The 20122-nt window shown below is 41.7% G+C and overlaps 1 protein-coding gene across 6 annotated transcripts in view; it reads right to left on the bottom strand.

Moving 5' to 3' along the window:
* Nucleotides 1-30: 30 nt before the first annotated feature.
* Nucleotides 31-20122, bottom strand: part of LOC149301946 (uncharacterized) — a 35717-nt gene continuing 15625 nt past the window's right edge. For 3 of the 6 annotated variants that reach the window (XM_089483229.1, XM_089483228.1, XM_089483230.1), the window contains 10 exons: nt 16508-16553; nt 15733-15782; nt 14945-14990; nt 12345-12394; nt 10545-10605; nt 9235-9310; nt 6831-6922; nt 5045-5098; nt 3043-3109; nt 31-214 (listed from right to left, as the gene is read on the bottom strand). In XM_089483229.1, the coding sequence (XP_089339355.1) occupies nt 114-214; nt 3043-3109; nt 5045-5098; nt 6831-6922; nt 9235-9310; nt 10545-10605; nt 12345-12394; nt 14945-14990; nt 15733-15782; nt 16508-16553 (643 nt within the window). In that variant the 3' untranslated portion in view covers nt 31-113. Of the gene's footprint in view, nt 215-3042; nt 3110-5044; nt 5099-6830; nt 6923-9234; nt 9311-10544; nt 10606-12344; nt 12395-14944; nt 14991-15732; nt 15783-16507; nt 16554-20122 lie in introns of those variants that run through there. The other 3 variants (XR_016272130.1, XR_016272128.1, XR_016272129.1) reach the window with 1 other exon arrangement.

Genomic DNA, 20122 nt, shown 5'->3' with positions numbered 1-20122 from the left:
CACTGACTCTTCAGTAATTCAACAGGCAGATATATTTAATTTCTAGTTCTCCAGATTACTGTGGTTTCTGGGCTGGGCTGGAACTGGGGGAGTCTCTGGTGCAATTGCTTTATTCAGATCACTGATCTTGCACAGAGCTGAAGATGAAGGCGGTCCACTGCTTCTTCCATTTGAATGGTGAGGGGGTTATTCATTCCTAGTTTTTGCTGGTAGTCTGAGGTGGGGTAGGAAAGAAAGAGTGAGAAACAGGGAATTTAAAATATTTTGCACATCGCAGTACCCTTCTGCAGCGGCATCACTATGGTTGGTGTCACCCAGTGCGGTAACTCATGGTGCCACCCTCCTAGAGACCTCCTCCCATCCCACACCATATAGAATCCTTACTAATGTTTTTTGTACTAATGTTATTTATACATCGGAATTCCTGTCTGTCACTGAATGTAACGGGAATAGTTGTGACATTAACACCTAGCAAAATTAAAATTACAGTGGGCCCTTGGTATCCGCTGGGGTTTGGCTCCAGGACCTCTCCATGGATAACAAAAGCCATGGATGCTCAAGTCCTATTAAATACGATAGCCTAGTAGAATGGTGTCCCTTGTATAAAATGGCAAAATAAAGGCATGCTATTTGGAATTTATACATTTTTTCAATATTTTTAAACTGTGGATGCTTGAAGCTGTGGATAAAAAAAATTGGTGGATACAGAGGGCTGACTGTATAGCTTTAAATTACAATATATACACACAGCCTAAACGTATTTACATGTACCTTGTTTCATGTGATTAAAGTGAACATTTTGTAATGTATGATCTTTTAAAACAAACTTTAAAAATAATTTGAATTGTTAAAAAATTATTTAAAATCTTTTTAAAAATAAATAAAATTTAAAATGTTTTTTTTAAACTTGGGACCTCTCTTTTCTCTTCCCACTGAGCCTCCCCCACTCACCCCATCTCTTCAATGTTTTAAAGGCACGCAGGTGAACACCACAGCCCATTTCTTCCTAAGTCCAGATGTTTGGGGAGCAGTGGTGTCACCCCACTTAGAGGGTCACCTGGTGCAATCCATACCCCTCGCACCCCCTAGTGACAGCCCTGCCTTTTGTTGGCCTGAACTGAACGTAAAGACAAGATTTAGCAGGCAAACTAGCTTTGGCTCAGGTGCCCCCCTTCCCTCTCCTATGTGGACAGAAGGAAGAATAAGCTACCATTTGCTTTGGCAGAGCAATCCCAGCTTGGGATCCAGGTTCTAGTGCCCACAGCATCATGATGTAAATAATCAGGAGACCTTGGGTTTCAGATTGACCAACCTTTAGTCTGTAAAATCAATATGAAATGAGATCTTATAGCACCTTTGAGACTAACCGAAAGAAAGAAGTTGGTAGGATTAGCTAGGAAAATCTAGGAAAGCTCAGGCCAATTTCAAAAAGGGGAAAAAAGAGGATCCCAACAATTATTGTCCAGTTAGTCTGACATCAATACCAGGAAAGAATCTAGAGCAGATCATTAAACAGAGAGTCTGTGAACATCTAGAAGGCAATTCCATAATCACAAAAAGTCAACATGGGTTTCAGAGAAAGAAGTCATGCCAGATAAATCTTATCTCTTTCTTTGGTAGATGAAGGGAATGCTGTGGATATAGTATATCTTGATTTCAGTAAGGCCTATGACAAGGTTTCCCATGGCATTCTTGCAAACAAGCTTGTAAAATGTGGGCTAGACAAGATAACTTTTACATGGATTTGCAATTGGTTGCCTGGCCAAAGCCAAAGGGTGCTCAACAATGGCTCCTCTTCTTCATCCTGGAGAGAAGTGACCAGTGGGGTCCCACAGGGCTCTGACGTGGGCCCAGTGCTATTCAATATCTTTATCAATGACCTGGATGACAGAATTGGGGGCATACTTATCAAATTTGCAGATGACACCAAATTAGGAGGAGTAGCTAATACCCCTGAGGACAGGATCAAAATTCAAAATGACCTTGATAGATTGGAAAGCTGGGCCCAGGCTCACAAAATGAATTTCAATAGGGAGAAATGTAAGGTACTGCACTTAGGGCAGAAAAATAAAATGAACAGATATAGGATGGGGAACACCTGGCTGAATGAAACTACATGTGAAAGGGATCTAGGAGTCCAAGTAGACCACAAACTGAACATGAGTCAACAGTGTGATGTGGCAGCTAAAAAGGCCAATGCAATTTTTGGCTGCATCAATATAGTATAGTGTCTAGATCAAGGGAAGTAATAGTGCCACTGTATTCTGCTCTGGTCAGGTCCCACCTGGAATATTGTGTCCAGTTCTGGGCACCAGAATTTTAAAAGGATGTTGATAAACTGGAGCGTGTCCAAAGGAGGTTGACTAAAATGGTGAAAGGTCTGGAAACCATGTCCTATGAGGAAGGCCTTAGGGAGCTGGGGATGTTTAGCCTGGAGAAGAGAAGGTTAAGAGGTGATATGATTTGAAGGGATGTCATATTGAGGATGGAGCAAGCTTTTTTTCTGCTGTTCTAGAGAACAGGACACAGAGCAATGGATGCAAGCTACAGGAAAAGAGATTCCACCTCAACATTAGGAGGAGCTTCCTGACATTAAGGGCTGTTTGACAGTGGAACAAACTCCCTTGGAGTGTAGTAGAGTCTCCCTTCATGGAGGTCTTTAAGCAGAGGCTGGATGGCCATCACTTTTGTACCGAATTCACCAAAATGAGGAGCCACTATGGATTCACTGCAGAAGCACCACGGAAGGAGCTCTCATAGAAATTAATCGCATGTGATAACACATTCATGTTATGAGGTGAATTCGCATCACTGGACCCGCAGTCACCCCAGATCTGAGCTGCAAAATCTCCAAAAAGCTCTGTGTGATATACTCCTTAGTCTTGAAGCTGCTACAAGATCTCTCTGCATAATGATTCTACAGACTAAAACGGCTATATTTTTTAAATTCTATCATGGCAATATGGTGAACCAATGCATCTTTGTGAACACAGAAGCACACTGCCCTCACTTTGAAATATCCAACTCCTCTTTGTTACTCACCTACTAAAGTAGCCTTTAAGATAGCCAGCACTTCTTCCTCTATCACTTCCTGGAGAGGCAGTGGCACCTGAAAAATAGGGATGTGTCACATTTGGAAAACTTGCTCAGTATCCTCGTTCCACCCCATCATAAATGCAATCCACTATTTTCCCTGCTCTTGAAATTGCATATTTCCCCTCTCTCTCCCATAGATTCTGAATCTGAACATTCTGAAATCCCCAGACCTTTTCAAATCATAATTTTTAAATGTTTGCATGGGAAAAAGTCCTGCAAAAAAAAACCCCAAACACTATTGTTGGTGTTGTTGTTGTTGTGTGCCTCCAAGTCTTTTTTGTTTTTTTACTTATGGTGACCCTAAGGTAAAGCTATGATAGGGTTTTCTTGGCAAGTTTCTTCAGAGGGGTTCTGTCCTTATCATTCTCTGAAGCTGAGAGAGTGTGACTTGCCCATGGATTAATTATGCTGGAATGGGGAATGGAATCCTGATCTCCAGAACTGTAGTGTGATGTTTAAACCACTACATTTTTTACTTATGGCAACCCTAAGGTGAATAGGGTTCTCTTGGCATGTTTCTTCAGAGAGGGTTAGCCATTGCCACCCTCTCAGGCTGAGACAGTGTGACTTGCCCAAGGTTACCCAGCAGCTTATATGGCCGAGCCAAGGTTCAAATCCTGCTCTCCAGAGTCCTAGTCCAACGCTCAAACCACTAGGCCACACTGGCTCTTTGGTCATTAATAGCAATGAAATTCAGATTTTGAAACATCATTGTTTGCTGTGGGGGTCCATCTTTCCCATTAAAACCCAGGGCAGGGCAGGGAATGTGTTTACATTCCAAAATTTTGAATTGTGGCAGGTACTTAAATAAAAAACCTATGCAAAAAAAATACATGCAAATCTCTCTCCATCTCCTTGCTGAGATCCCAAAGTTTTGCAACCTTAAATTCAGATATGAGATTTTTAGTAGGTTTACATCTATGCTAGTTTAAAACACTTCAGTCAAGTGTGAAGAATGGAGAGGCTATGGCCCAAAGATCTCTGGTCCAAAGCTTTTGTCCATCACTTGTTTTTATGCAAAGGTAAAGGTGACCACTGGACATGACTTCGGGCAGATTTTGTCTAGTTTGTTCATAGCTGCACTTCCAGTTCCTAGAAGTTTATCACATGGGTGGGAATCGGCCAAATCCTGTGCAGAAAGAGGATTTAAACCCACAAAAGTGGGATCGTTTTCAGACACGCTGAGCATTAATCCAAAATTAACCTGCACAGAAAGTGGACAAATTCTACAAAAGTGGGATCGTTTTCAGACACATAAGGGGCACTGAGCATTAATCCGACATGAACCCACACAGAAAGTGGCTGAAAGTGGAAAGTGGATTTTCCCGAACATAAAAAGCGGCCGATTTTTGTCCGCTTTCTGTGTGGGTTAATGTCGGATTAATGGTCAATGCCCCTGATGTGTCTGAAAATGATTCCACATTTGTGGGATATTCCTGGGATTTAAATCCAGTTTCTGCACAGGATTTGGACCCTTAGCCTCCTGTGTGATAAACTCCCTACTCTTCTTTGTCTCTGTGCATAAGGTTGCTGAATAGTTACATTCAGGGTCCTGCTGACCCTATTTCTGTCACCTTTTGCTTTTGCTTCTCATCTTTCCTGAACTACTTGATGATTTCCATTTGTTACCCAATGAGGCTTTTGTCTTTTTCCCCCTTTTCTCCTTTCTTTCTCTCTCTCTCTCTTTTGCCCGCAGGTTGTGTCTTTTTGCATTCTTCCCTGACAGTCCACAAACAGCTAACATCAAAAATAGGAGTAAAGCTAAAGAAGAATATTAAATCAACCATTGTGCCAAAATACAACCAGAACATCCCTGTAGAATTTAAAGACAGTGTAAAAAAGAAAAGAAAAGAAAAAGATTTGCACTATTAAGCCTAATGGACCAGGAACCAGAGTATTTTGTGCCTTGAGGTTCCTCAGAAAGCATGAAGTAGCTAAAGAAACTTACGGCTGCTTTGGTGTCCCGCTCGTGTTTCAGAAGCCTGCACTTGTAAATTTTATCCTATAAAGAAAGAAAGGCCAAGAGAATTAGGGTTCACAGGCTCCCTGTCTTTCAAAACCCCACAGTAAAAGAGATACTCGAAGGATGGATCTACATTGTAGAAATAATGTGCTCTGACATCACTGCTGCAGCTCCATTTATGGAATCCTGTGGTTTGTAATTTTACAAGATTTTTTTAGCCTTCTCTGCCAAAGAGTGCTGCTACCTCACAAAACTATGCATCCCAGGATTGTATTGAATGAAGCCATGTCAGTTAAGGTAGTGTCAAACTACATTATTTCTACATAAAATAACAGAATCATAGAGTTGGAAGAGACCCCAAGGGCCATGCAGTTCAACCCCATTCTGCCATGCAGGAACTCACAATGAAAGCATACCTGACAGATGGCCATCCACCCTCTGCTTAAAGACCTCCAAAGAAGGAAACTCCACTACACTCTGAAGGAGTGTGTTCCACTTTCAAACAGCTCTTACTGTCAGGAGGTACCTCCTAATGTTGATGTGGAATCTCTTTTCCTGTAGCTTGCATCCAAATGCTGAAACAGGGCTATCATATCACCTCTTAACCATCTTTTCTCTAGGCTAAACATCCCCAGCTCTCTAAGTCTCTCCTCAAAGGGTATGGTTTCCATACCCTTCACCATTGTGGTTGCCCTCCTTTGGACATGCATCATCTTCTCAACATCCTTTTTGAGTTGTAGTGCCCAGAAACTTGACACAATATTCCAGGTGGGGCCTGACCAGAGCAGAATAGAGTGGTACTATTACTTCCCTTGATCTAGACACTATACTTCTATTGATGCAACCTAGAATCGCATTTGCTTTTTAAGCTGCCACATCACACTGTTGACTCATGTTCAACCTATGGTCGACTAGGACTCCCAGATCCTTTTCAAATTTCGTCTTTTAAAGCCAGGTGTCCCCCATCTATCTATATGCATATCTTTAGCATTTCATTTTTTCATCCTAAGTGCAGTACCTTACATTTTTCCCTGTTGAAGTTCTTTCAATTCAAGTTAGTTTTGGTCCATCTTTCTAATCTACTAAAGTCTTTTGAATTTTGATCCTCTCCTCTGGGGAACAGTGTAGATGCACCCCAGGTCATCCATGCCCAAATCATGTATTCCAGATCAGTTCAACTACAACCCTCACTATCACCAGCCTGTCTCTTCCTAAAAGCACTATCTCTTAGCCATACTAAATTCTCCCAATCTCTTAGCCATACTAAATTCAGAGTCCCACCATCTTCCTTGCCCCTGAAGATGGACCATGTTTCTGTTGTCCAACCCGAATAGTGCCTCCCCTGCACTGGTATGAATACAGAAGTGATTGCTTGGTAATTTAATTAATTAAATAATCAAGTAAGTGATTAAGTAAGTAAACATGTGCTGTCTGTTTGCTTGCACAATGGGCCCTTGGTATCCACTGGGGTTTGGTTCCAGGACCCCCATGCATACCAAAAATCCATGCATGCATGCTCAAGTCTCATTAAATACAATGACTTAGTCAAATGGTGCCCCTTACATAAAATGGCAAAACCAAGGCTTGCTTTGGGGGGATATATATATATATATATATATGAATATATTCAAACATGGATGCTTGAATCAGTGGCTAAAACAAATCAGTGGATACAGAGGGCTGACTATACCTTAAATGCAACCCATCAATCCTGACTTTCTTCCTCTTGCTGGTCCCTTGGGCACCCAGTCTTCGTTCCATCTGTACTCACCTGAGTAAGCTGGTCTGCATGATACCCACGATGGTGAGCCATCTTCCAGTGGGTGATATGTTGCCCCATGCTCCAGACTGAGCTGCTAATGCCTAGTAAAGAGAGTTTAGCAGACAAGGGAAATTGGAAGTATAATCCAATGGCAATCCGAACGCAATCATGAGGTTTAACATTATTGCGTGATAGACTACCACACACAATTTTGGGCAATGGGAAGTCAGTCCGAATGCAATCATGGGGTTTCATGCTACTGCATGATAGACTACCACACGCAATTTTGGGCAATGGCAAGCTATTTTCGAGCAATGAGAAGTCAGTTCGAACAGCAATTTGAATTCACGTACATTCGCTGAACTAGGAATTCATGTGAATGCATTCTGGCCCCATTTTCTTTTCATTCGAAATTAAGAGAAATTCCTCCCATGTGATAAACTCCAGGGTGAAGAAAAGGAAACTTGAAGAGAAAGCCTGGCTCTTGAGTGCAGCAGTGATGGATTAAAATAACCCTTTTTAGTTTATGATGTAGGCTGCATCCACAAGGCAGAAATAATCTGGTTTGACACCACTTTAACTGCCATGGGTAAAAACTAGAGAATTCTGAAGATTGTAATTTGTTGTACCACCAGGGCAGGAGGGAAGGACGGAAAAAGGCAGTGCGATATGAAGTCGAAGGCTTTCATGGCCGGCATCCATAGTTTTTTTGTGGGTTTTCCAAGTTGTGTGGTCATGCTTTAGAAGAGTTAATTCCTGACATTTTGCTGGCATCTGTGGCTGATATCTTCAAAGAATGCTGACATGGAAGTGAGTGGGGTATATATTTGAAGATAACATGCAAGTTCCTGAATCAGAGTGTTTCAAGCAGATAAAAGAATAATGTGGCTGCAGGGCTCTCTTGGTTTCTCGTCTTTCCACTGGAGGGATATATGGCAATGGCAGCAGATGACACACCTTCTTGCAGTAGTAAGGGTCCAAGCAAGGAGAAGGTCCCAAGCAAGGTGCCTCTAGAGCCGGAGTGGCCCGGGATGCTGGCAAAGGAGGAGGAGGCGGCTGTGGAGGTGAATAAAACCTAATGTCCATTGCCCTAGAACACTCACTTCCATGCCAGCCTTCTCTGAAGATGCCAGCCACAAATGCCGGCAAAATGGTAGAAATAAATTCTTCTAGAACATGGCCACACAGTCCGAAAAAGTCACAAAAAACTACTGCAGTGTGATTATCTCCTAATACAGCTTTCTCTAAATGCTAACCACGTATAGCGCTTCTCTGGATATTAGGTTCTGGTGGGACAACAAGGAGGAGGGTGTTTGCAGACCTCCTAGCAGCAACTATTTAGCCACTGTGAGAATAGAAGGGCAAACTTTGGATGGACGCCAGGATGAGTCTTCCCTGTCTATATTTTTTATGCCACTTTCCCCAAGGCTCAGGATAAAGAGGGCTGAAAGAAAGACAGCTTCCCTTTCAGCCAGGGGCAGTTGGTGGTCTTGGGGGCCATAAATAATCTGCTGGATGTTTCAGTCCACCCTTTAGAGGACTTATCTGTGGCACTGAACCTATTGTGACAGTGAGGTTCAGTATAGCTTCTTTAAAGTTATACTAAATCCAATAGCAAATTTACTCTTCCACTGGGATGGAGGCGGCCAGCTGCTGCTGGCTAAAAGCAGAACAGCCTTGCAATGTGGGCTTCTCTCTATCTTAACTGCTACCATCCTGGACTTGGAGGGAGAGAAGAGGCAGTATCTGCTAGACGTGATCCTCTTCTTCATCGCCATTCTCTTCTCTCTTTTTTGGCATGTCTTTTTAGATTGTGAACCTGAGGGCGAGGAACTGTCAAATTAGCTATCTGTAGGAGGCTGAGAGCCTTTGGAGATTATCACATGGGGAAAAGAAACAGGAGAAAAGCACCATGCTGTCGTTTGCTTGATCACAGGAAGATTTTCACATGGCGTCGTGCACATACCGTACTTGTCCTGTCATCGAAGTGTCGTGCTAGCGCAACTTCTCATTAATGACAAAAAGCATTAATGGCTTGCCAATAGCACTGCATTAGTGCTATTGCGAATGTGTGAAAGGCAATCACGTTTCAATAGCGCCATTGAAAGTCTGTCATTAAACTTTCTGGAAATAAATTGAATTCCCCAATTGTGAATGCTGCAATCTTGCCATTGTATCTTTCTTGCTAAGTAACGATAGAATAGCATTATTAAAGTGTAAATAGCCTTCGTGTGATAATCTCCTTTGTGCCTGAAGAGCAGGGTATACATTTTCTAAGTAAATAAATAAATAGTGTAGGCTGGACACCACTTGTTTCTTAGAGCATCCTTTCATCCAGTATCAAGTTGCAACAGCAAGAGCAGGTCCAGAAGTTTATTCAGGGATCATACCTGTTCCTCCCTTATGCCCTCACCTGGATATGAGATAAAGGAGTCATATTCGGGTTTATGGGCAACGCGTCTTTTTGCAGATGTTTCAGCCTTCTGGGCCTGGTTGCATAAAACAAAGAGAAGAGCAGAAAAGACTTTTTTCCATACACAAAGTCCTTTACAGTAGACATGCAAGATTTCATGGGCCAAGGCAGAGAGATATAAAACAAGAAGCCAAGAGTAATACCTAACTCGTTCAAGTAATCCAAGTGCTCAACAGATATCCTCTTGTTGTGAGCCCCCAAAGGTGTGAAAGGAAAGAGAGCAAGCCCAATTGCATAGTGTTTTTAGATACAGTACAATGCTACTTTAGCGAGAGAAAAGCCTCTTGAGATAAAGACATTGGATGAGATTTATTAATTTTGCTTGGATTATGTGGCATCATTCGCTGCAAAGGGAAAAGTGTGATGGAATCAGGGTGACCAGGTATCCTAACCGCAAAGGAGGACAAGGCATCGCAAAATTAAAGAAAAATTGAGGACATTCCAAAATAAAAGAGAAATAGACTCATATGAATATACATTCATGCTTCTTAAGTCATGCTCAAAATGGAGGACATTTTGAACTTGCTCCTGGACAAAGGATGCCTGGTCACCCTGGATGGGGACAGGCTAATATTTGGCTCCTCTTGTTTCAGAGCTCTGTGCAATAGTGGCCAATCCAGCTAGTGCTTACAGAGATTTATTATTTAACAATAAATAATGCCTGAATTAGTATATTTTCCTCCTCTCTCCTCAGTCCTCTTTGCCTTCTGTCTTTTCAACTGTTGCATGCTTTTTAAAAACAGCTGTGAGACAGTGTGTAAGCATACTCAACTTAGCAAATTACTTGGCCTGTTAAACAAAGGCCAGCTAGCATCAAAAACAAACGGAAAAACCAAAATAACACAAAAATTAATATACTAAAACTACTAATTTCTTGTAGAGGGCACTAGATGGGTCTCTCGAGACTGGCCTTAGCATTGAGCCCCATCAAGATGCAGAGATCGTAGCAGCGCCAAAGGTTGTCACACACAGTAACCAAAAGTTGGAAACTTATTTTTTAATTCTACAACTGTAGTATAAACTTTGAAGGGTGGTCTAACAAGTAACTTACCCAAGTTCTGGGTCTGATGCCAGGCTTGTAGAGAAGGATCTCAAAATACCACCTTCTAACTAAGAACTCTGTTGGTCTGGGGCCCCTATTTTTCCACCTTCTAGAGCTGAGTCTTAGGTGCAAGCGGGCACAAAGCGGGCAAAGCCAGGGGCTTGCTGCGCCCAAAACATGCATCCCTCTGCTACCATTAACTCCCTACCTCTTTTTTGGTTGACTCAGAGATGTTGTCCTCTGGTCTAGGCAGGACGATCTCAGGACCCCTGGAAATGTTGGAGCAAAAGAAAAGTACAGTTTACAAGCTGATGGAGGAAAATAAAGCATTTTATTCCCATCCCCATTTCACCAGTCATTGCCAAGAGCGATGATACAATCATTCTTCTAATGATCCAATGACATCAAAAATCCACCAAACCGTGATCCCGTTATTGGGTGAACCAAAATGCACAATAGACACGTTGCAAGCTTTTGAAGCTCCACTGGCTTCTTCATCAGGCAAGGTATTAAAAACCATACAGGAGGGGGAAAATGAAGGTGTTAGTCATAGGCCTGCATTTTGCTGTTTTTATTCTCAGTTCAGATGGTATGGAGGGGTATTTCTTGCAGGCAGGCACCTAGGAGATTTTCAGACCGGGGGGAAAACCCAGGAGTTATGCCAGGATAATCACGCAATCACTCTGAATATTTTCAGATGATGTCATGCTCATCCAGGACTTCTCTCATGAAGAACCTGGAATACTCCTGCAACAAGCCAATAATGGGGAAAGTCCTGTGAATAGCTTCTCAATAACGGAAATGAAATGCAACTGTGAGTGCAAAAGTTAATCGCAACCAGGGACATTTATTCAGACTGCATTTCAGTGGTGGCTATCCGATCAAATTGCCAGAATCAGTTTTGCAGTGGATTTCTGTTTTCTGTTGAGATATGGGGCACAATTTTCTTTACACTGGATTAAAAGAATGTGGGGAAGTAATAAATTTTATTTGATTGTATTTTATTCCGTGTGGGATGGAAACATGTTTTGCAGACATGTGCTGTAGTGCTGAAATGGAGCATGCACTAAAGATCCGTTCCAGTGTACTGATGATTCATCCATAAATGTATGCAGGATGCAATCTCGATACTATTTGACATTTATTGTGTGATTGCACCACTGTGTGAAAATATTGAGTGCTATAGCATTACTGTTTCATTAGCTTCCACTACTACGATTATTGCTGAATTGGCCCTGGTGTGATAATCTCCCTAATCCTTCTGGCCATGTGGCTACTGGGAGATTCTCAAAGTCCAGGAAATTTAACATCCATTTGCAACACAAAAAAGGGACATCTTTTGCAATCCAATATGTCGCCATCCTTTGTGAGGCCACAGACCCCTTTGTAGGCAGAGGACACTGAATTTCTCAAGAAACCTTCATGCTTTTGCATCAGGGAAACTTCTTCTAATGATATTATTCTTGTAAAGAGAACATCTTTTCCTTCTAAACTCTAGTTTAGCTGACTTTCTGAAAATGACATGCTTAAGCAAAACTGGATGGCTGGTGAAGTCTAGATAATGCATAGATTCGTCTTGTAAAACCTGGAGGGTGGCAAGAAACACCCTGGAAACTAGAAAGTGGGACATCCCAGAAGACATAAGTCTGAACTGTACAGGTATGAGAGAAATAAAGCCCCCCCCCCCATCAGACTCCATCTGTATTCACAGTGCTGACATGTGTGAGCAATAGAACATGCAGAGATGCAGTTCCAATACAAAAAAAGTGTGAACAACAAAACCAGAATGAGTGAATGAGATTATTTGTACTTAAAAAAAAGTCAAAATAACCCCTAATGCTCTCTTCCTGTGTGATTCTTGAACTTTCTCACAGGTGGGATATTCCCTCTCCCTTCTACTTATTGCCAGATGTCTTAAGGCATCTCTATTCTCTGATTTTGAGGGCATTGCTTCTGTGACTTGCCACGAACTGAAAGTGCAGCATTTGCTGGGAAACCTGTTTCATACCTTGCATGGTCCCCCTCCAACTCAGATTCCACAGCCACTGCTGAATCTCTCTGCAGCAAAATACAGACAAGAAGAGATTTTATTTATTTGTGTCATTTATATGCCACCCTTCTCCCTGAGTGCGACCCAAGGCAGCTCACAAAATACATCAATTAAAAACAACAATTCAATTTTACAAACAATTAAAATCATCATCCTTAAAACAGCACAAAATTAAAAATGTACAAAAGGTAATGAAAAAGAAAAGCACAAATCTCAACGAAAAGCCTCCCTGCTTGCATATTAAGTAAATATCAGATAAAGAATTCTTTGCCTAGCCTTCGGTGGAAGGGAGTTCCAGGGGATGGGAGCAGCCACAGAGAAGGTCCTCTCTTGTGTCCTCACCAAGAAAGCCTATAATGATGGCAAGTCTGAGAGAAAGCATTTCCCTGAAGATCTTAGACTTTTTGCTGGTTTGTATGAAGAGATATGGTCTTTCAGATAGTCTGGACTTTAGGCCATGACCAACACTCTGAATTGTGTTTGGAAATGAACTGGTAGCCAATGAGGTTTTTCCAACAATGGAGGCCCCAGTCAGCATTCTGACAGCAGCATTTTCAACCTACTGAAGTTTTGGAGCAGTTTCCAAAGGCAGCCCCATGTAGAGTGTGTTAGAATACTCTAAACGTGATGTGATCAAGATATGTGTCATCACATCCAGATCTGATATCTCAAGGAATGGGCACAGCTGGCACACTAGTTATAGCTGTGTTAATGCACTCCTGGCCACGGCTGAAACCTGGGCATCCAGGTTCAGAGTAAAGTACAAGAGGATACCCAAACTGTGAGCCTGAGATTGCAGGGGGAATCCTTATTCCCTGATCTGTGTTTCAGCTGACCAGGAGTATCTCTATCTTGTCTGGATCAAGTTTCAATTTGTTTGCTTTCATCCAATCCATTACTGACAATAGACGTTGCTTCAACGCCGAGGAGATTACCGCAGAAGCTGCTAATGATGGAATTGAAGTGGAATTACAACCTAGGATTTCTCTTCTTTTCACATGACGTTGTCATTCATCCATTGCCGATCTGTTGCTATACCATTATTATCACATAATTTTGCATTGACAGATATCTCTCGTTAATGTGAAATTGTGCAATAATAATGGTATGATGGCGGATCAGCGACGGATCAGTAACAAATGTGTAATGACGTCATGTGAAAAGGAGAGGTATCGTAGATTGTAATTCCATTTCAATTCCATCACTAGCACCTCATGTGGTAATCCCCCCAAGACAGTTTCCTTGGAATCAGATAGGAAGGAGAGATAGAGTTGGGTGTCACCAGCACACCAAACACCCAAATTCTGAGGACCTCTCCTAGCAGTTGCATGTAGAAATGGCAAGGAGGACAAAACTGAGCTGAGGGACCCCACAAGTCAATGGCCTGGATATCGAACAGGAGTCCCCCAGCACCAGCACCCGAGTTTGCCCCTTCAAGAAGGACCGGAACCATGGTAGAACAGTGCCCCAAATCCCATCCCAGAGAAGTGGCCCCTCCATAGCTAAAGGTTGTTAACCTTTGGCCAGGGGTAGGCAACCTGCGGCCCGTGGGCCGGATGCAGCCCGGTGAGGCCTTGGGACCGGCCCCAGCCTGGTCCTGCCGCCGATTGCTGCCGGGGCCTTTGGCATCTTGCGCGAGGGGCATGGTGGGGCAATTGTCTAAAGAAGCCTCAGAAACATGCATTTATCTTAACATTTTTTAAAAAATCAGCAAATTTTTCTGTGTGTCCTCCATTTTTTATTTAAAAAGTGCCCTCCATTTGAAAATTTTGCCCTACATTTGACCCGGTTTATTTATTTATTTAATTTTTTAAAAATTATTTAATTATTTATTTTTTGGTTTCGGCCCCCCAGTTGTCTGAGGGACAGCAACCCGGCCCCTGGCTCAAAAGGGTTGCCTACCCCTGCCTTTGGCTCTTTGGATATTTTAGACTTCATGCTCCAGAAGCCACAAATATATAGAGCAGTAATTCCTGAACTCTGGCACTCCAGGTGTTTTAGATGTCAGCTCTCAGAATCCTAGACCATTGGGCAAGATGTCTAAAGCTTCTGGGAGCTGATGCCCAAAAAACCTGGAGGACCAGATTTTGGGAATTACTGTTCAAGAACATGGCTAAGGTGAAGAACCAATTCTCTACCATCTCTTACATTCTTGTATATATTCTTTCTCTGCCCACTCTCACCATAAAAATTTCTCAGGTGTGGACTCTGGGCAAGCAAGCAGAAAATCCACTGCCCATCTTAGGGCCTGAACAGACAGGCCAAAATAAAGCTGCTTTGGGTCACTTTGGAGGTCTGCTGTTTAAATGATGCATGCATCCTAAGAGGCTGGAAGCCGTGCCAAAGTCACGCTCCAGTCCTAAGGACTAGAGCGCAATTTGGGCACAACTTCTGGCCTCTTAAGATGCGTGTGTCAGTTAAACAGCATACTTCCAAAGTGACCCGAAGCCGCTTTATTTTGGCCTGTCTGTTTGAGCCCTTAGTTGGTTTTAAATGTCCTGGTTGACCCACCATTCATGGATAATGAAGGGAAAGAAGAGATAAATTCACAGGCTTACGCTTTCCTGGCCTTCCTGTGCATCGTCAGTTGAGGTCGTTGGTAAGCTTTAAGAGGGAGAGAAGGACCAAGTCAGAGAAATACCATACCCTACGGAGAATGAGGGCTAGGCAGCCTGGGCTGGTCTTTCCTCTCCAAGGTTGCAAAATTGTACTGCAGGATAAATCCCAGTCACCCAGTGGTTAACCAGTTGAAATTGTACTGCAGAATGCATCTGTGGCTGGCATTCTCTTAAAATGCCAGCCACAGATGCTGGCAAAACGTCAAGAATAAACTCTTCTAGAACATGGCCACATAGCCCGAAAAACCCACAAGAAACTATGGATGACAGCCATGAAAGCCTTTGACTCAATAATAATAATAATAATAATAATAATAATAATAATAATTCTCTATTATTATTATTATTATTAAAAATTGACTTGCTTCTCCAGTAAGGAGCAGCAGTCTGGCGGCAAAATGGGTTGCAACCTACCCCCGAGGCCAACGTGCTGCTTTACTTTTAGAAAAGCCTGTTCTGCATAAGGATATGTGGATTTCTGGCCATTTCTTGTCATTGTTGTCCTTTGACATTTTGGGGCCTGTGAGGTTCTCAGAGGCAGAAAATCAACTCCTGGACCCACTGCAGTCCCCGAGGCCTGTTTTAGGGTAAGCCCTCTCAAGGTGGTGTACAATAACATTTAAAAACGATGAAGATCAAAACCAGAAACTCAGATGACAGGGTACAAACACAACATCCCTAGTGCAATCCCAACTCAGTTGCGCACCGAAGTAAACAGGCTCTTGTACCTTGCAACGTTCTCACTCATAAACACCGTTGGTCTTCTCAGGACTGCTTTCTGCAACAATGGCAAGAGATATTGCTAAACATTAGGAAGAACCTCCTGATAGTAAACATTATTCAACAGTGGAGAGTGGTGGAGTCTCCTTCTTTGGAAGTTATCAAACAGAGGCTCAATGGCCATCTCTTAGGAGTGCTTCGATTGTGTATTCCTCCATGGCAGAGTGTTGGACTGGGTGGCCCTTGTGGTGTTCAACATCTCATTTTTATTTTAGTCTCCAAATTTTGCTTTCTGGGAAACGGGTATTTTGACATGGATCATGTCCACCATGGCAGCAATCTGGAGGATGAACAAACCCCCATATCCCTGTGACATCTGGCTATGAAAATACTCATGGTACTTTCCCATAATTCCAAATGTGTGCCAGTCTATGACTGTAATAAAGATGAACTGAAAACAGTTCCAAATGTACCCCAGTAGGTAGAAATGAGCAAAATGAATTGTGGTTTGCTTGATCATCTGCAGGAAAATTCACAGTTCAAATGGCCAATCTTTGGCCAAGATCTTTGGCTAAAGATGGAATCCTTGGCCAATATAAACAATAGCTTCATGTGACATATGAACATGGATATTAAAGTCAAGAATAACTTTCCTCCTAGGCCTGATCCAAGGGTTTTCTAGTTCAACACCTGGTTGCCATTCTTGACCCCCTCCCCATGTTTAAATATAAAGAAATCCCACTGTCCAGGGCTACCAATCGAGAGATAAATGAAGAAGCCTACCTTGGTTTGGTCATCAGAAACTATGAAGGTAAACAATCTGGATAACCTTTTAAAAACAAAACATAAGAAATACCATGTAAAAATACATCCTTGCCTCAGGGCAATGTCTTCTCTTTCACCTCTATGCCCTTCGCTGCTTACTAGTCAAAGGATGCATCTTCACTGCAGAATTAATGCAGTTTGATACCACTTTAACGGCCATGGCTCAACGCTATGGAATTCTGTAGTTCTGTGAGACATTTTGCCTTCTCTCTCAGAGAGCTCTGGTGCCACAACAAACAACAAATCCCAGAATTCCATAGCACTGAGCCATGGCAGTTAAAGCAGCGTTGAACTGTATTAATTCTGAAGTGGTGATACAGCCAAAGAGATTTCTAAGGTCTGATCTGCAGTGCAGAATGAATGCAGTTTGACACCACTTTAACTGACTTGGCTCAGTGCTGCAGAATTCTGGATTCTGTAGTTTTGTGAGGTATTTCACCTTCTCTGTCAGACTACAAATCCCAGGACTCCATAGCATTGAGTAGTAGTACTTAAAGTGGTGGGCTGGGTGTTGTAATTTTTGAACACATTTTAAACACTTTTCTCTTTTTAACTATATTTTATTCTTCATATGCAATCTGTTTTAATATTGTAATAATTTAATTCTGTTTTAATGTAGCACTTTTCTGTGTTTTTAATTGTACTGTTTTAATTTTGTAAACCGCTCTGAGTCCCAGTTTTGGGAAGAGGGCGGGATGATGATGAGGATGAGGATGTAGTAAAAGCTTGTCTATCATCACATGTACCTAATTTGGATTCTAAGAAATAAACGGGAAACTTCTGGCCCTCAGATTAGATATGGCCTCTGGAGGTTTTCCACCAAACCAAGGATTCAGCTCCTATTATTCCTGATCTGCAGTTGCAAATAAGGCACAAGAGGCTTGTTAAAGACTGGGATGGTTTGCACTGTGAGCATTGGTTTAGAGCCTGAGAGTTGTTTATGTGAGTGTCTCCATGGATAAGACGTAAGGGATAATGCCAACTCAGGAAGGCACCTTTCCAAAAGACAGCATCTACTTTTACGCCAAATATCCCAATTTAGCAAGGATATCACTCATTCATCCTCTTTTGTCCTGCTTTACAATTGCTTTTAAAATAGCCCAGTTTCTCTCTCCTTCCACTTTGCTACCTTAAACGGCTGCAAAGGGAGTTTAAAGTGCAAACGTAGTTTGCACTCATGAGTGCAACGTGTCTGTGAAATCGTTCCCTTCCCAGTAGGTTCAGGCAAAAGCAAACTGCTGTAACCTCTCTTAGTTGCTGTGTCTTTCCTTATTAAAATAAACGTTTGCCATTTTGTGACTACATTCTGATGTTGTTTGGCCACACGTGTCCAAGGTTTCATTGGGGAAATTTTGGAGAGTATGCATCTAAATTCAGGAATATCTTTTAAAAACAATAATTTTTCATTCAACCTACAAGTTTGCACTTCTTATATACATAATACAATATAATCTACGATCTTGCATCCCCTTCTTTGTCCTCTACAATCCTATTATCTTATTATCAACCTTGTATTCACTTTTAACCAAAGTTAAATTCTATGTAGCAAAATAACTTCCTTTGTGTTTCTGCTGTTATTTTCCATATCACTTAAAGATTCTCCATTGTATAATTTCTTAAGTCCATTACTTGTAACTTCTACCTATAAATAACCACTTTTCAATATACTTCAGGCTATGTGTATGGTCTTTATTACACAGACAAAAAAGATGGGAGCATAGCAGGATGCTCCTGTCAATATTGTGCAATAGTGTTGTGTGAAAATCTTTACGCTATTGTGCACTATTGCTGAGAGCATCCTGCTATACTCTCATCTTTTTTGTCCATGTGATAAAATCTTACAAGGTATATCCAAAACATGAATGAATTTTGTGTTTAGACTTGATTCCCATCTCCAAGACATTTCATTATTTGCATATATGCAAATCCAGCTTTTTCAAAATCTAAAAAAATTGAAATCCAAAACAATTCTGGTCCCAAGCATTTTGGATAAGGGAGACACAACCTGTTGTAACCTTAGTGAGTTTATTTATTTCGATTTGCAATGGTAGAATAATATCCAAACAAAAACCCACCAAACACCAAAAATCCACCAAATGGTTTGAATTTACTAAATGGCCAACACAGCTACCTTTGCATTTTTTCTGGTAGAATAATATGTTTCTTCTCTTGGTTTTTTTCTTCCTCCTTCATTATAGGAGAATAGGAGAGTCAGAGCCCTGTTGAGTTTTAGTCATTTAGTGTTTTCTGTATTACTCAGTTTGTACAGTGGACCCTTGTTATACGCTGGGGTTTGATTCCAAGATCCCTCGTGTATAACAAAATCCATGGATGCTCAAGTCCCATTAAATATAATGACATAGCAAAATGGTGTCCATTATAAAAAATGGAAAATCAAGGTTTGATATTTGAAATTTATACTTTAAAATAAAAATTCAAACCATGGATGCTTGAATCCATGTATAAAAAATCTGTGTATAAGACAGGGCCGACTGTATTTACTGTTTAGTGTCACAACTGAAAAAGGTGATCTCTTAATCCTGCAATATTTTCACACTAGGCTCTGTTCTTCCCTTCTATGATTTTGGCAACACCTCTATATTCTTCCACCTGCCCATGAATTTGAAATTCTGCTCAATATTCCAGAGTCATCTTGGTCTCTTACATTGGATGGCGTTTCTGTGGCTGTGGTTGTGGCTGTGGTCGTGGCTGTGGTCGTGGCTGTGCTTCCTCATCTGACATTTGCTGTAACAACATTTTTAGATTTTAAGTGACTCCCTAGCAAAAAGAATTCTCTTTCCAACCAACCGCCCAGACCTCAAACAAATGATCCAGTGGTGGCGAACCTATGGCATGCGTGTCAGAGGTGGCACTAAGAGAGCCCTCTCTCTGGGCACACGCACCATTGTCCCAACACAAAGTTCACTAGAGTTTGTCACTAGAAAGCCAGAGGGACATGGCACTTTGCGATAAGTAAGTGGGTTTTGGGGTTGTAGTTTGGGCACTCAGTCTCTAAAAGGTTCACCATCATTCCTTCTTGTCTTATGAATAACTGGATTATCAGACCCAGTGTCTAAGAATCCATACTAGTGTGCAGCACCACTGTGCTTTCACATGTTTCTGTGGTCATTCAAATGTTGTGTATTATTATTATTATTATTATTATTAGCATGACTATGTGAATAATCTCACTCTCACATTCAAGTTTTGTTGTTCACACAATTTTTAAATTGGAACCGCATCTATGTGCATCTCAGTTCTGTTGCTAGCATGTGCCAGCACTCGCATAAAGATGGAGTCGACAATGTGAACGTACTGGAAACATGTTCAAGGCATGCAAGGAATACAAGAATGAATTCAAAACATTTTCAAGGTGAGTTTTAGCCTGGTTTATCCCAGGTCTATTTGGATCGGTTATTCACACTGCTGACAATGCAAATCTTAAAAAAAAAATACTTGGGAAAACCCCAAGATCGATTATCCTGCGTTAAGTGGGGTTTTTGGCAGCCCTTCAAAAACCGAATCGGATGCATTTGAAATGCATGCGAACAACAAAGATTCAACCCAGATTTT

Source organism: Sceloporus occidentalis, unplaced genomic scaffold, assembly GCF_023333645.1.
Source record: "Sceloporus occidentalis isolate IW3139 unplaced genomic scaffold, rSceOcc1.0.p SCAF_20, whole genome shotgun sequence".
In the NCBI taxonomy this organism is placed as follows: domain Eukaryota; kingdom Metazoa; phylum Chordata; class Lepidosauria; order Squamata; family Phrynosomatidae; genus Sceloporus; species Sceloporus occidentalis.
Note: the sequence above shows the minus strand (reverse complement) of the source record. Positions and strands in the feature narration are given on the sequence as shown.